We start from the raw sequence: 15,125 nt of genomic DNA on the forward strand, positions 1-15,125 counted from the left end.
TCTGTTTGCCGTGGCCTTTTCGTCGTTACTGGCCGCGTATCGCTGTTGTTGTTGATGGTGGTGACGGGCTGACGACACTTGTCATTTTTGATGATTCACTTGGCCTCCTCGGCCTTCGCCTCCGTCGCCGCCGGAGCCGGAGCCACGCCATTGCCGTTCTCCACGGCGGGCTTCTTCTCCTCGACAGCAGCAGCAGCAGCAGCAGGTTCAGCCTTAGCCTCCTCAGCCGGGGCCGGAGCCTCAGCCTTGGCCTCTTCAGCCGGGGCAGCAGCAGGCGATTCGGCGGGGGCAGCAGTAGTAGCAGGCTCCTCGGCCTTGGTCTCCTCGACCTTCTCCTTCTCAACCTCGTCCGGCTTCCAGACCGCCTCGATGACGCTCATGCGGCAGCCCTTGGGCCTGTAGACGCCCTTGAAGACGAAGCCCGGGTCAGCGGCGGCGAAGAGGGCGCGGAACTCGTCCTCGGTGCGCTCCTGCGCGTTGAGTAGGGCGAGCATGACCACATCCATGCGGCGCATGACGCGCTCGTCCCAGGCGTTTTCCTGCCCCGGCTCGCGCAGGCAGTGGTCGTTGATGAGGATGCGGGCGCCGGGCTTCAGGGCGGGGACCAGGTTCTTGAGGATGCGCACGGCGTAGGGGGTCGAGTAGTTGTGGATGATCCAGCGGAAGTAGTAAACTGGTTGTTTCCCCCCGGGTTAGCGCGTCGTCCGGAGTCGTGCAAGATAGGGTAGTGAGGAAAGAACTTACCATCAGCGCCCTTGACGACCTGTTCCGTAAAGAAATCATGCGGCTGCAGCTGGATCCTGCTCGCGATCTGCTCGTCCTCGCTAATCGGCTTGGGCGCCGAATCAATCATCTTGGGCAGGTCCTGCACCACGAAGCGCATCTTCTTGTACCGCTTGGCCAGATCCACGCAGATGAACCCGTGCGACCCGCCGACGTCGACAAACGTGCCCTCCTTGGCGTCCACGTCGCTCAGGTCGTACCCGCCCTTGTCCACGTCGATAAAGTAGGCCGGCTCGTACCCTTCGCCGCCCGTCAGGCTGACCATGGCGCGGCCGAAGCGCTTGGCGCGCGGCGGCTCCTTGCCCAGCGTGACGAACATGGGCTCGCGGTCGACCGTGTCGAAGGCGAACTGGAACCCGGCGCGCGTCAGGCTGGTCGCCTCCGGGTAGGCCTTGAGCGCGGGCAGCACGTGGGCGGCCGCGGCGTAGAGGTCCTCGCCGCAGAAGCCGATCCAGGACTGCATGTCCTCGTCGTCGCGCAGGACGCGCGAGGCGGCCGTGTGCGCGATGTGGCCCGGGGTGGGCTCGGCGAAGATGCCGTTGGTGATGGCCACGCGGAGGAGTCGCGCCAGGTTGACGTGGTCGAGCTGGGTCTTGGGCTGCAGGTCGGCGAGGGAGATGGTGCCTTCGAGAGGAACGTGCTTGGCTGGGGTGGGTTAGTTTCTGTGTGTGTCTGAAGTGAGAAGAGGGGAGAGAGAGGTCGCACCAATTCCGTAATGGTTCACGGCGGCGAGGGCAGTGACATCGAGGAACTAAACAGAATGGAAAAGTCAGCTTTGACAAGAGATCGATGCATGGTCTGAAGTGACAAAGAAGGCGTGCATACCTCCCAGACAGCCCATCTAACCGACTCGCGCGGGCCATGAGCCAGGCGGTTGAGCTCCTTAGTGGCAATAATAAGTTCCAGCCTGGCATTCCTGACCTCCTCGGGCAGCTGGGGATAGTCGAGAGGAGCGTCGACATCGAAGCTGGGGACGGGCAGGCCCTGAGACTTGAAGTAGTTGTCGACGATCTCGGAGGCCTTGGAGATCTGCTGGGAGAGCTCGATCATGCGGGATGTCGACGAGGCCTTCTCGGTGGCGGTGGTGTCGGCCTTGCTGGCCTTCTTCGTGAGCGAGGTGCCGTTTGCCAAAGCTTCCTTGGCCCGGAGAGAGGCAGACAGGGAGAAGGAGCGGCGGTTCTGCTTCTTGGCCTCGGCGTCCAAGCTCGACGAGGAGCTGGAGAAGATGGAGCTCAGCTTGAATTTACCCATCTTTTGATGAAGATGATGCTGTCGAGGAGACGGCTACACGTGGGACTTGTAGGATGCTAGAGGAAACATCCGAGGGTCAGTAACATAGGTAGGTAGGTGGAGGGAAACAATAACAAACGCCACAAAAACCAGGTTTCCCTGTTACACATGGGTGTCCCGAGGAACTGGAGCAGGTCGGAGCTCGAACGATGGATGTACTACAGTAGTAGCATGACACTGGGTTGCAGATTTGGTGGAGCCGTGTCATTCAGGGGGGAGGGGCCACCGAGGACGAGACCACAGAACGGGAAGCTCCATCGGGATGGGACGGACAAGAAGGACGGATGGATGGGAGACGTACATTGCTGTGCTTGTACGGGTCCTATGGGGGCAGAGGCAGAGACACGCACGGTAAGGACCTGCTCGGCATGTCAGTCCAGGGGAATCAACAATATGGAGATACATCCAGAACCACGGGAGGCGGCAGGAGAGAGCTTTGCGCACCGGACTCGGGCTTTGGTAACGAATAGACGACGGCCTACTGTTGCACGGCAGAAGCTCCGTTGCTACGTATAGGCTGCCTACAGACCTGTCAGCCAAATCCAGAACTCTGGGACTCGGGAGTCCCAAGCGTCCGTCCTATCCAGCACCAACGGCGGGGAATGAAAGCCAATTGATGGGATGGCCAGAGGAGTAGACTTACAGAGATGTACGGAAAATGCAGGTTGGTAGGGGGGGAGAGATGAACCAAATCCGAAAGGATAGGAACCAGCACGGGAGATTACTACGGAGGATTTGGATGGATAAGTTATATAAAGCTTACCTACTCCATACCAACACAACCAACACCATCGCGTCTTAAGTCTACAAGGTTCTCGCCTCCTGACAAACGCATGCTCCGACTCGCTCCATGATGCCGCAGCCGGGATCCCATACCCAAGCGGGATGAAAGCCAAGGCGGGATACCAACGCCGTGCTGCAACCCCTCCACTTCCCTCCAATCCTCCTCTGCTAGTCTCTTCCGGGGAAGACAAGGGCTGACATGCCGATGCCCTTTTTTCGGCACTCGACAACCGCCTCGAAACTGTTGTGTTGCCTTGTCTTTTTTTGCCGTGGCGAGGCTGTCTTCTCTGCTGCTGTTGGTATCCTCGTGGTGGTCGTCTTGCCGTGTTGCCCGGATGGGCCCATGCCATGCTCGGTTAGGCGCAGGCTAATGCACGCAGCAATGGACCTCCCAGACCAGACGACCCAAGAATGTCCGCTGGAATCTGCAGGTTGCAAGAGATTGGCGTTCTGACGTCGACCCGGAGCTGGGAGCCGATGCAACCAAGACCCCACGCCGGTGGCTTTGGTGGGATGGTGTGCTGCGAGCTGCATCGGCCGCAGAACCAACAGCACCAGCAGGGTGTCTCCGGGTCTACTTGTGATTTTGCCTGTCTCTTTTTCGTGTCCGGTGCGTCTCGGGGAGGTTGGAGGGAAGATAATACTGACTCGGGCTGTATACTCCGTACTTTGTGTGAAATTAGAGAATCAATCCACGGAGTGGCTGTCACCTCCTTTCCTACCCAATCCCATCCACTGTTTGTCAATGGCATCCGATATCAAGCTCCCATGGAGACGGGCCGCGAGTTGCTGGTCTTTGTCCCTGGATCCAGGTTGACGGTTGACCGTTCGCCGATGTCGAGAAAATTCCCACGCAAAAAAGTCCCGTGAAAACAGCTACTAACTGCTTCACACCAATCATGTCGCATCGCCGTTGCATTCAAGCCCCCACAACCATGTCTTCGGGAGGAAGCGCATGGGGCCAAGAACATGCCAAGAAGCAAGACCCCGATGGGAAATTGCCCCTGGCCTGGGCGAAGCGGGGTTATCGAGACCGTATCTTACGATATACGTGTAAGATACCGTACTATTGCTGTCATCCGGGGTGGAAGAGCATGTGCCATGGCCAGCGATCGATGAGGTGAAAGCGACGCAAACAATCTCGAACATCCCATCCATCCACGCTGCACTGCACCACAGCGCTATCGAAAGCCACTCAAAAATCCCTCCACTCCTGTTGCAGATACATACCACATGTCATATCATCTCCATCTCATATCACGATCACCACCGATGCACATCTGCAACAACAGCAACCCTGCCTCAAGGCGAAATGCTTCAGGTTGTGTGGGATTGGTTGGAGACATCGTTGTAACTAAAGGCCACAGAACTCACCTAACCCTCGCCTGGCAACATGGTGATCACGATATTGACTGGAATCCCGTTCCCATCTTCGCCCCTAATCCGTAATGCATCGATATTGAACACATTGAACCACTTCGTAGGTACATAGACACATAGGTATCTCCATCATATGCACAAGACATCCATCCAGCCCATATGGATCCATCGCTGTGGTATCAATCCCCATCACATAACATCAATCATCATCACCGCTCACCCAGAAGCCAAAACCCTCTCCCCCGTGGACTGGGAAAAACACAGCCTTCCGCCGCCCTCCCCATAGTGAGACACGCCACCCTCCATCACATAGATATAAACACAACGAAACAAGCAACATTATACCACCAGACTCAACAGCCTTCCATCACCCTGCAACTCACTCCGTTTCCCTTAATACCCATACGGCTTCTGCCCATAAATAATGTGCAACGGCATATACGCCAGCATGGTATTGTCATGATACGCCTTCCTGACATCCACCAGGAACGCCTCGACCTGCTCCCTGGTCCAGCCGCAGCCGCGCGTGAGCGGGCCGAGCGCGATGGCCGAGATGCCGTCGAGCAGGATGGTGCGCCAGTACAGGCCGACTGTTTTGAGCACCTTGTTCTTGGCCCATGTGCCGATGGGGATCTGCAGCACGCGCTCCGTCACGTTGACGAACCCGGCCTCGCGCATCATGGCCGGCAGGCTGCCGTCGCCCGCCGCCCCGAGGTTGACGCCCAGGTTGTGCAACCCCTCGTGGATCAGCCGCCAGTACTCGGCCACTGGATGGTCCGGTGTCAGAGAGTTGTTGGCGGAGATGGGGAAGTGGTAGACTTCTTGCATCTCGAACCAGCCGCCGGGGCGCATGTGTCTGAAAAGGAAGAGAAATAGGTTAGCTCTGGGGGTTTTTGTTGGCTGATGGAAGAAAGACGTTAGGTGGAACCTACTCCAACGCCCGGCGCATCAGCTTCGGCCAGTCCTTGATGGCCATGACGGTGTGCCGCGAGTGGATATAGTCAAAGTAATTGCGCGGGTGCAGCCATGGGCTCCTTTTTTTTGCAGTATGGTCAGAACTGTCTCTTGGAAAGGAGAAATAGGCCGAGGGAACCAAAAAACATACTCAACATCGTCGACCATGAACCTCACGTTCGGTGGCACCCATTCAGGCTGGATCGGGCTCAGGTCGATGCCCAGCACGTTGGCGGCAGGGAAGAGGTCGCCCACTGTTGTAGCAGTTCGGTCCGTGTCAGCGCATCTGAACCCATGGTATCCCAGTAAAACTAAAACGTCATCTCATCTTCATCTTTTGCACGTACTCTCGATCGCCCAAATCCCTGTCCCCGTCCCAATATCCAAAATCTCATGCGGATGCTCTCCAATCGGCGCAAAGTAAAGCTGCCCGCAGAGCATCTTGACCATGGCGTGCTTCATGTCCTCCCTCTGCTGCCTATATATACCGTCAGCAAAACCCCTTCGCCATCTCCAAACCACAACCGCAGGTGCGTGGGTGGGCGATAGGTAGGTACGTACTCAACGTCATCGTTCGGGAAGTTATACCGCCCCTCCCTGAACCGATGATATCTCCTCCCGTTCTCGTAAACGTAATCCCTCACGCTCTCGGCCAGCGACGTCGAGGCGGTCGTGTTGGCGTCGCTCCCGTACCCGTCGTCCGTGTCAAACTCGTCACTGTCCACCACGATAGTTCCTTCCTCGGCCTGCGCCGTGGCGGCCTGCTCCTCGAGCGCGTCCTCTTCCGTGTACTCATCGTCATACTCTCTCTGACCATTCCCCACAGGCCCCGAATGTAAGAAGCTGGCTCTGGCCGGTCTGGATGATGGCGGGGGTGATGATGACCTGCCAGCACCGCTCGTCGTGGCTGCGGCTGGTGGTGGGGCGGTGGAAACGCTCTCCATCGACGACGAGGGGGAGAAAACCCCGGCATCATCCGTCACTGTTCCTGTCTCCTCCGTTTCGGCGGTGGAGGACGCAGTAGAGGCTAGCGTCGAGGTGCTGTCGGCGGGATTCCGGGCAGGGGCGGCGGCAGCAGCGGCAGAGTCGAAAACAGGCGGCCGTCCCCGCGTGGTGATCGACGCGTGTTTGAGCTCGGCCGTTTTCAGTGGCGCCTGGGCTGGTATCGCCGGCGCAGCGGGGGATGTTGCGCGGGGAGCCGGAGTTGGGGAACTCAGCGCTGCGGCGGAGACGGCGGCGGAGAGTTCTTGGTCATCGTCGACCGGGGAGGAGGCATCTGTTTCGGCACGGGTGCGTTTTTTGCCTTTTGTGCTGGTGCTAGCGACGCTGATCGGGTCGGCGATGACGGGGAGCGGGGAAGGGGAGGACATGATGGCTGAGGTGGGAGCAAGTGAAAAGACGAGAGAGCGGTTAGGGGAGCCAGTGATGGCTGGTAACGAGGATGGTGATCTGAGGCCGAAAGAGGCGCTCGGCAAAGGCAAGATTGGCTGCTGGCGGGTGAGTACTGCTTCCGATGGTTACACAGATTGTCCGGCGACACCGAGAGACCAGCCACGGATTCCGTAGAGTTGAGAGGGTCGAGAAGTCGGCGACGGCAGCATGCGCTGCGTTGCGACACGACACCAGGCTAGGCCTGAGAGACTGGTGGTTCGTTCTGGTTGTTGATTGTGGTGGCCGTGGTTGGAGGGGGACAGACCAAGAGAATGAATAGCTGGGGGCGTTCCCGTTTCCTTCGGAGCGCTCTGAGGAGACTGGTGGGTGGTCGAAGAGTGTTTGTCCGCACTAGCGTTGTGAATGGCGAACTCCCTGAGCCATGGAGCGGACGTGGACTAGAATCGCCAATAATAAGTGATGCGTCTGTCGATCTGTCTGTTCTCCGGCTTGGAATACGACGTCGCACATAAACTTGCAATGCGCCAGGCCGACGTGCGGGTTGTGATGCTGCCGTTGACCAGGACCGAGGCAGTCCTGTGTCGTGTACTAGGTATCGCGCAACTTGGGCCGTGGAGGAGGAGAAGGATCATGAGCCAGGATGGGGGGCAAAAACACAACAAGCTTGAAAAACAAGTCCTCCTGGAACGGGCTCCGAGGCTCTCTTTCGGCCGGTGGTTTGAAGACGCTACCTTGGCGTTAAAGTTACCTGTCCTCCGAACGAAACATCAAGCACGGCGGAGCAGTCGGGCCCATTCCTGGCTCCTCAAACCTAGTCGGTTGCTTCGGCGGGCAAACCACTCATGGAGACAATGGAACCCAAGACAGGGTCAAGCCGCACGGCACGGAGGGTGACTCGTCAGGTTGCGCGACAGGGGAACCTGTGGAAGTGAGCGGCGAATGTGCCCCGAATGCGAGCAGTGGATGGTGGCATTGGCTGCAGGTGGGTGTCCATCCCGTTTTCCCCCTTCAACTGCGCAGAAGACCGGCAGACGAGGAACCACTGCTGCATGAGGGCGGGCACTGTGGGAGAAGGCCGGGAAGGGGTGGGCTGGTGCGCTGTTGGTTGGTCACCAAACAGTTGTGGTTCAGGAAGAAGAGTGGGGGAACCTGATGTGACCATGCCCTGGGCGAGAGACCTGCGACCTGGTGACCTAGCGCCCAGAGCGTGCGCTGGCCGAGACCTGCGTGTTTCTTGGGTTGCTTTCATCAGGGGCCAGCCCCCCACTGGACGCGGAACAGTTGCAGTGTGTGCGTTTCCGCATTTCCAGGTTTGATTGATGGCTTCAAAGGCGTCGATGGCTTGACGATGGGGATGTGAGAAGCGACGGGACGTTGTTGCTACTTGACCGTTCCAAGTCCAGCCCAAAGGATGAATAGACTTCTCGGGACGGAGATGCCCCTGCATGGGAGTGGAGGTCTGGAACCTGCAGCAGCCTGCTTGCATCGTGGCTTCAGGTGGTTTTCTGCAATCCAGAAGAATCCCAGGTTGGTGACGTTTCCGGCTTCATTCGGATGGAGGTCCCAGGTTGATCCCGGCGATGCTTCTGCTCTACGGCGTACTCCGTAGGTGTCCTGCCGCAGGTTGATGAGATGAGCAGAACCTGCACGCGCTGCCCATGCCAAATGGAAAACAAAATGGAAAACAGACCGGAAAAGACATTTCACTTTCGATTAAGCCCTGTCCGACATACTCGGATCCATGTCATCCGCCGATTGAAATCATACAAAGTCGGTAGGCCAAAAGGAACACAGCGGGAGATGGGTTTTGGCTCCGGGTTCCAAGGTTCTGCCGGCACTGGGTCTGGTCTGGGCTTGTGGTGGGTCTGAGCTCAGGAGGGATCGCGAAGCAGAAAACAGGCGCCAAAGATCGACGCCACACACAAATCACATCCAAATCTGAGATGTGGCTGGTGGTTCCAAAACCGGTAAGTGGGGCATTCCAGGCTGAGCTTCAGCCTCAAGGGCCGCCCTGCGCAGGCAGAGCCAATCTGACGTGGGCCTTGGCTTGGCTGGAAGTGGGACAGGCCTTCTGCCGGACCTGGAAACCCAGCATCAACCACCATCAACCACCAACATCGCCATCACCAGCCGCCATCAACACCAAACGACAGCCACCCATCGCCGGCCTTAACCTCTATACACGCCGACCCGACCAGCACACCATCCCCTCTCCGTACCAATTCCCCCCCGCATCCCACTCCATTTTAACCTTCCTCCACCATGGCCGAGGCGGCGTTCAAGCCCGAAAGGGACTATTCAAAAGATGCCGACCAGCTGATCCCCGAGGCTGAGAAGCTCGCAAAGGTACATGCTTCCCACGATTGATTGATGGCCTGGCCAGCCTTGCTCTTCCTCGCGCTTCCCCGCTTACACCTCTCCAGACAGACATCCATGCCGCCATCGACAAGCTCGCCGTCCTCGAGAAGCAGGCTCGCCAGGCCTCAGACCTTGCCACCACGTCACGAGTCCTCATCACCATCGTCACCATCTGCAAGAATGCCGGGAACTGGTCTCTCCTCAGCGACCAGACCTTGGTCCTTTCCAAGAAGCATGGCCAGCTCAAACAGGCCATCACAAAAATGGTCCAGACCGTCATGGGCTTCCTCGACGACACCCCCAACCTCGATACCAAGCTGGCCGTCATTGAGACCCTGCGCACTGTCACCGAGGGTAAGATCTTTGTCGAGGTCGAGCGGGCTCGCGTGACAAAGATCCTCTCCGACATCAAGAAGTCCCAGGGCGATCTCAAGGGCGCCGCCGCCACCCTCTGTGAGCTCCAGGTCGAGACCTTTGGGTCCATGGCCCGCCGCGAGAAGGTCGAGTTTATTCTGGAGCAGGTAGCTCTGTGCATCGAGATTGGGGATTGGACCCAGGCCGGTATCCTCAGCCGCAAGATCAGCACCCGCTATCTCGCCGGCAAGCCCAAGAAGACCCCCGAGCAGCTGGAGCAGGAGAAGAAGGAGCGCGAGAAGAAGGGCAAGGTCGAGCCTGAGCCCGAGGAGGAGGACGATGTTACAGACCTCAAGCTGCGCTATTACAGACAGCAGATTCTGCTGGCCCAACACGACGCCAAGTACCTGGATGTGTGCAAACACTACCGGCAAGTGCTGGACACCGAGGCTATCGAGAACAACCCGGAACAATTGCGCTTCGTATGTCTACCAGTCTCGTCTCTACACAGCCGTCTCTTTCGCTCTAACCAAATACCTAGGTTCTCCAAAGGGTCATCTACTTCATCATTCTCGCCCCACACGACAACGAGCAACACGACCTGCTCCACCGCATTCACAAGGACACCCGCAACTCCTTGGTGCCCCAAGACGCCGAGCTTCTCCGCCTCTTCACTGTCCACGAGCTCATGCGCTGGCCTGAAGTCGCCCGCGTATTCGGACCGCATCTGCTCTCCACTGATGTCTTCGACTCCGCCCCAGGCCAGTCGTCCGATCCCCAGGCCTATGACCGGTGGCAGGACCTGCGCAAGCGCGTCATTGAACACAACGTCCGCGTCATCGCAAAGTACTACACCCGCATCCGCATGGACCGCCTGACCCAGCTGCTCGACCTGACCGAGGACGAGACGGAAAAGTACATCAGCGAGCTCGTCACCGCCAAGACAGTCTACGCCAAGATCGACCGCCCCGCGAGGATCGTGAGCTTCGCAAAGCCCCGCGATGCTGATGACATCTTGAACGAGTGGAGCTTCAACATGAAGAGCCTCTTGGGCTTGCTCGAGCGCATTGATCATCTCATCACCAAGGAGGAAATGATGGCGCGGATCCAGCAACCCGGAGGTGGTGCGAAGGGGAAGAAGGGAAAGGAGGCCAAGAAGGCGGCAGCGCGTTGAGAGGAAACTTATGGGCCAAGGAAGAAGACGATGGCAGGTTGGGAGGTTGTGGATGGGAGCTAGTGTACAACAAATACATATTGCAGAGACCTACAGTAGCTAGTTGCTGGTCTATCCCGTGGGGGATAACAATTGACAATACAGAGTGCGCCGAATAAACACGGCGCCGCGGTGTGATGGCATGGGTGAACCCACCTAATGTGTCTAGTTTGCTGTTCCTGCTGAACTGACCATATCTACGCCTCCAATAGTGATGGTCAAGCCTCGCGAACCGCGCATGACTGCGTAGGGTTTCCGCGTGTTACCATGTATCGTCTTCTGTTCTTTACATCCTCTTTTCTCATATCTCATATGGCTATTTCTTCTTTCCCTTCCCTCCCTTCCCTCCTTTCTTGGGTGGTTCTTCCCACAACTGTCCCTTCACCCCTTTTCCTCCCTTTCCTCCTCCCTTTCCTCCACCACTACCACTCTTCCCTCCTCCGCTCCCCGAACCACCTCCTACAACACCAGACATGGTCACCGCCACTTTGCTCACCGGCACCACGTTAAACGCCTCCTCCACCTTCATGGTCTTGATCAGCTCTACCTCGCGGGGCCACATCTTTTCGACGTCCTGGGCCGTCTCGTCCACCGCCGCGGTGCTGCCAGCGGCGATCCGCCAGCGCTCCACAATCTCCTTGACTGCCTTGCCCTTTTTGGCCATACCCGGCTGCATCTTGGCCTTGTACTTGACCCTGGCCAGCGCGTTCCACGGCGCGCAGACGGGCACCACCTCGACAATCTCGTCGCCGGGCAGCGGGGTGCCGACGAGCGAGTCGAGGATGGCGAGGTCGTCCGCCTGGTTCGCGCCGGACAGGCCAGCAGGGTCCTCTTCCTCTCCGCCGGGAATGTCCGCGATGGGCTCCCCGCCGCCCTCGAGCATCCGCCGCCGCCGCTCCTCTTCCTCAGCGATCTTCTTCCTCTCCCGCTCCATCGCCTGTCTCTTGCGCTCCCGCGCTGCGGCCGCCTCGGCCTCCTTTGCGGCGCGCGCGGCGGCTTCGGCTTCGGCCTTGGCGCGCGCGGCGGCGACACCGAGGAGTTCTTCCATAAGCGCGCGATCCTCTTCGTCTTGGTGCCGGTATTTTGTGGCGATCTTTTTGGCCTTGGACCGTTGGCCGCGTTTGGGTGGTTGGTTCTTCTTGGATGGCTGCTGCTGCTGCTGCTGTTGTTGTTGTTGTTGTTGTTGTTGCTGTTTCTGTTGGGGTTTGGAGGGTGTGATTGAGGCCGGTTGTTGGGGCTCGCCTTCGTCTTCATCATCCTCGGTAGAGGAGTGTACCTCTCCCTCCCCGTCCTCGGGTTCTGCGGTGGCTGGTTCGGCATTGGAGTCGGGGCTGATATTGGAAGGACCAGGCTGCTCATCCGCCTTCTCGTTTGGCTTTGGGGATGAAGGCTCGTCCTGTTTGATATCTAGCCCAGCCAGCTGCTCAGTCGGTGGCTGAGGGTCCGCTTCAGCAGCGGCAAATTCCTGCTTCTCCGGCCCAAGAGGCAAAAGAGGGTTAGCCCTCGGTCTGTCACCCTCTTCCTCATCGCTGTTCTCCGCGACAACCGTGCTCTCCGCGACAACCTCCTCTCCCTTCTCCTCCGATTTCTCCTCATCGCCAACCACTGTCGGAGCAACATTCTCCCCGGACCCGCCGCCCGTCTGAATAGTAACAACCTCTGTCACACTGCCCGAATCGTCGGTTCCGCCAACCTCATCTGTGCGGTACACGCGATTCCTAATATGCTTCTTCCTGCTCTCCTCCGAGATGCGAAACATCAACCCAAATCCCAGCATCAACTGCGCCGGCGGCAGGGGGTTCTTCTTCCCGCGCACCATGAATGAGCCCACAGGCAAAAACTCACCCGCTGGAGCTGACTTGGACACCTGGTCCGCGTTCACCCACCACGCGCCCATCGCAGCCTTAGAGTCCCAAGCGTTGGAGCAACACACGGACAAGCTCCCAGCCTGGGACAGCGTCGAAGGCGGGATCGGCGCGTCAGGTGTCTTGGGATTATTCTTGATGATCACTGTCGGGGCGCCATGCATGTCGGCATGCACGTAAACGTCTCCCTTGCGCAGGTGGCGCTTGTAGAGCATCTCGTTCTGTTGGGCATCCCGACCACCAAGGACAAGATATCCGTCGGACGAGATGAACCAGTAGAATTTTTCGAACCACAGGGGCTTGCGGGCGGGCTGGAGGACGGGCTTTTCACGCTTCAAGCCACGCTTGAGGTCATGTGCGATTTTCTCTTCGGCGTTGCGGATCGCGATCTCGGCCTGCTCGACGGTCTTTTGGTGTTTTTCTGCGGCCGAGCGTTTTTGGTCGTAGTATTCGCGGGCGTTATTCCAGACGCTGAGCTTGAGGTTGATGTCCACGGCAAGCCGTTTGTCGGGTCCCTTTAACGGCTCGTCCGGGACATCGTCGGCTGCGAGGGTTTCCGGGTCTGAGTCGTAATCAAAATTCATCTTCTCCTCTGCCTCGGGCTCTTCTTCTTCCTCGCCCAAAAGTAGGGTGATAATTCCCTCGTCAAGACGCATGGGCAGCTTAATGATCTCAGCAACGGGATTGTGCAGCTTCTGCTCGCGTTCCACCAGCTTGTTGATGTCGACCCAGTCCATGCCTTGCTGAAGAAGGCCATTGACGGCGTTCATGGCTTCTTGAACCCGTTCAATGTTGGCCTCAATGGCGGCAGCTTTGCGCAGGTTCAGTATCTGGGCCTCCTGGAGACCCTCGATGCGCTGGGCTTGATCACGGCGGGCGGCTTCGAGCTTCCGCTTGGCTGTGGCCTCGCGATCTTGCAAACGGGACTCGAGCTTCTGGCCCTCGAGGGATGAGAAGAACTCGTCAACTGTCTTGTTGAAGCCATCGAACGAAAGGATCTGGACGTTCGGGTCCTCCTCGAACTGGCGCGGCAAGAAAGGTTGAAAGTCCTCGTAAAGCAGAGCCCGTGGCTGGTCGGCCTGCTCGGCATCTCCGTCTCCCGGCGCTTCTTGAGCAGCTCGGGGGTTCGGCTTGGCAATGATGTACCCTTTCGACGTTGGGGCGTTCCCGACATTGTCTAGAACGGACCGGGCTAGCTCGAGGGAGTGAAATAAAGCATCCAAGAGTTTCTCGTTCTCCAAAACGTCGGCCGGTTTAACAGTGGAATCAAATCCCGTAGCGCGAAAAGCATGATCGACAAGGACCGGGGGCAGTTCTGTAATGGTCGTGGCAAGGCCGCGGCGCAGCTCCTCGGAAGCTTTGCGCTTGGACTTGGCCACGCCAGCAGCGGCCTGTGCAGCGCTGTGTTCGGCAGCCGTCTGGAGGGCATCTCGCAAGCGATCCTTGGTCAGGGGCGGTACGCCAGCATAGTTCTGCCTATTCTCAAGCGTGTAGGTCAGACCGACTCGCTGGGGCTCCTGTCCCTCACCCTCGGGAACATTGCGCAACAGGGCCAAGATCTTGAGGTTGGCATCGGTCAGGATGACGTTGCCGCTGGCGAAGAACTCGAGGAAGAGGCGGTAGGCGCCATCGGTGAACTGCAGCTCGATGATGCGGTCGGTGCCTATTTGACGAACGGAGGTGAGGCGGCGGGTGTTGAGGAACTTGCGAAGACGCGAAACGAAGGGACTTGGGGCCGGGGCGGCAGTGCGCACGAAGTCTGTCAGATGGCAGCGAAAGCCCGACTCAATGATGAGTTGCTGGCGGACATCAGGCCTGGCAAGCTTGAAGAGGAGAATCTTGGAGTCGAGGTCATAGATGTTGTGGACGCGGAGGTTGATGATTGACTGGGCCAGCTCATGGGCGATGACCTGGAGATGCGTTAGAGAAAATAAAGTCAACCCAAGCGAAGATCAATGTAGATTGTACCTTGACGTCCAGGGAGGAGAAGCGTTGCTTCATCTTGGGTGAATCTTTTGCAGCTCAGGTCAAGAGCCCGCCTGCGTCGTCCTCTGGCAATTGACGATGCTCATGCTCTGATGGTGTTGAACAGGATGCCGCTTCCATGCCGTTGACCTCATGGCGGGGCAGGACCTGAACGGCGAACCCAAGATGGAAGGTGGGGCAATGTCTTGGGTGTACAGTTGCAGCCTGAGGCATCAAATACCTCACGTCTCTTGGGCCAAGGCATCAATCTTCCATCTGGGCTAACCCACCTCCCGTCCCCTTCAGCCGTTCACGTCGCAGCAGCAGCCTGAACCTCTCGTCTCCTTCTCCTCTTCAGCACACATGCCCGGATCATGGCAAGGCAGTGGTACGAAATGGCAAATGCAATGCCGCCGAATCCAACTCCGACGGCAATCGCGTACAATTTGCGCAAGCTGTCCATGGCGGCCGGTCGATCGTCGTGGTCGAGTCAAGCGAGTGGATGGAAAGGGGAGAGAGGAGACACGACAGACAGATTGGCCCCAGCGTCAAGTCGTAAGTGGATGGAGTTGCTCGTCGAGGTCCACATTCCACGCGGCTCCAGGGCCTTGGACTTGGCCTGATCTGGTTCCCGTCCGCCTTGCAGCAGTGTGCAGCAGATGGCAGACGCAAGCACCTCAACACGAAGGGCGCTAGAAGCACAGAAATCTTGGAAAACGAATCCAATCGAACCATTCGGGTCTTCCACGTTTCGACTCCGAATTGAATGCGAATCTTTCAACCCCATC

The 15,125-nt window shown here is 58.2% G+C and overlaps 7 protein-coding genes across 7 annotated transcripts; 2 read left to right on the forward strand and 5 right to left on the reverse strand.

Moving 5' to 3' along the window:
* Positions 1-95: 95 nt before the first annotated feature.
* Positions 96-2,034, reverse strand: VTJ04DRAFT_2648 (uncharacterized protein; the record flags this gene model as incomplete). The annotated part of the gene is made up of 4 exons (XM_069360460.1): positions 96-673; positions 745-1,428; positions 1,489-1,534; positions 1,609-2,034. 4 exons carry the CDS (start codon positions 2,032-2,034, stop codon positions 96-98), a joined length of 1,734 nt encoding a protein of 577 aa, XP_069221169.1.
* A 33-nt stretch (positions 2,035-2,067) lies between these two features.
* Positions 2,068-2,865, reverse strand: VTJ04DRAFT_2649 (uncharacterized protein; the record flags this gene model as incomplete). The annotated part of the gene is made up of 5 exons (XM_069360461.1): positions 2,068-2,090; positions 2,375-2,432; positions 2,518-2,594; positions 2,717-2,797; positions 2,841-2,865. 5 exons carry the CDS (start codon positions 2,863-2,865, stop codon positions 2,068-2,070), a joined length of 264 nt encoding a protein of 87 aa, XP_069221170.1.
* Positions 2,866-4,249: 1,384 nt separating this feature from the next.
* Positions 4,250-4,522, forward strand: VTJ04DRAFT_2650 (uncharacterized protein; the record flags this gene model as incomplete). Its single annotated transcript, XM_069360463.1, has 2 exons — positions 4,250-4,336; positions 4,391-4,522. The coding sequence occupies 2 exons, from the start codon at positions 4,250-4,252 to the stop codon at positions 4,520-4,522; spliced, it is 219 nt and encodes a 72-aa protein (XP_069221171.1).
* Positions 4,523-4,629: 107 nt separating this feature from the next.
* On the reverse strand, positions 4,630-6,560 carry VTJ04DRAFT_2651 (uncharacterized protein; the record flags this gene model as incomplete). Its single annotated transcript, XM_069360464.1, has 5 exons — positions 4,630-5,092; positions 5,169-5,270; positions 5,342-5,444; positions 5,538-5,668; positions 5,752-6,560. 5 exons carry the CDS (start codon positions 6,558-6,560, stop codon positions 4,630-4,632), a joined length of 1,608 nt encoding a protein of 535 aa, XP_069221172.1.
* A 40-nt stretch (positions 6,561-6,600) lies between these two features.
* Positions 6,601-7,214, reverse strand: VTJ04DRAFT_2652 (uncharacterized protein; the record flags this gene model as incomplete). Its single annotated transcript, XM_069360465.1, has 2 exons — positions 6,601-6,941; positions 7,091-7,214. The coding sequence occupies 2 exons, from the start codon at positions 7,212-7,214 to the stop codon at positions 6,601-6,603; spliced, it is 465 nt and encodes a 154-aa protein (XP_069221173.1).
* Positions 7,215-8,844: 1,630 nt separating this feature from the next.
* On the forward strand, positions 8,845-10,468 carry VTJ04DRAFT_2653 (uncharacterized protein; the record flags this gene model as incomplete). Its single annotated transcript, XM_069360466.1, has 3 exons — positions 8,845-8,928; positions 9,006-9,776; positions 9,836-10,468. The coding sequence occupies 3 exons, from the start codon at positions 8,845-8,847 to the stop codon at positions 10,466-10,468; spliced, it is 1,488 nt and encodes a 495-aa protein (XP_069221174.1).
* A 355-nt stretch (positions 10,469-10,823) lies between these two features.
* On the reverse strand, positions 10,824-14,373 carry VTJ04DRAFT_2654 (uncharacterized protein; the record flags this gene model as incomplete). The annotated part of the gene is made up of 2 exons (XM_069360467.1): positions 10,824-14,282; positions 14,341-14,373. The coding sequence occupies 2 exons, from the start codon at positions 14,371-14,373 to the stop codon at positions 10,824-10,826; spliced, it is 3,492 nt and encodes a 1,163-aa protein (XP_069221175.1).
* Positions 14,374-15,125: the final 752 nt, after the last annotated feature.

This window comes from Mycothermus thermophilus (assembly GCF_041956435.1).
Source record: "Mycothermus thermophilus strain CBS 625.91 unplaced genomic scaffold VTJ04scaffold_2, whole genome shotgun sequence".
In the NCBI taxonomy this organism is placed as follows: Eukaryota; Fungi; Ascomycota; class Sordariomycetes; order Sordariales; family Chaetomiaceae; genus Mycothermus; species Mycothermus thermophilus.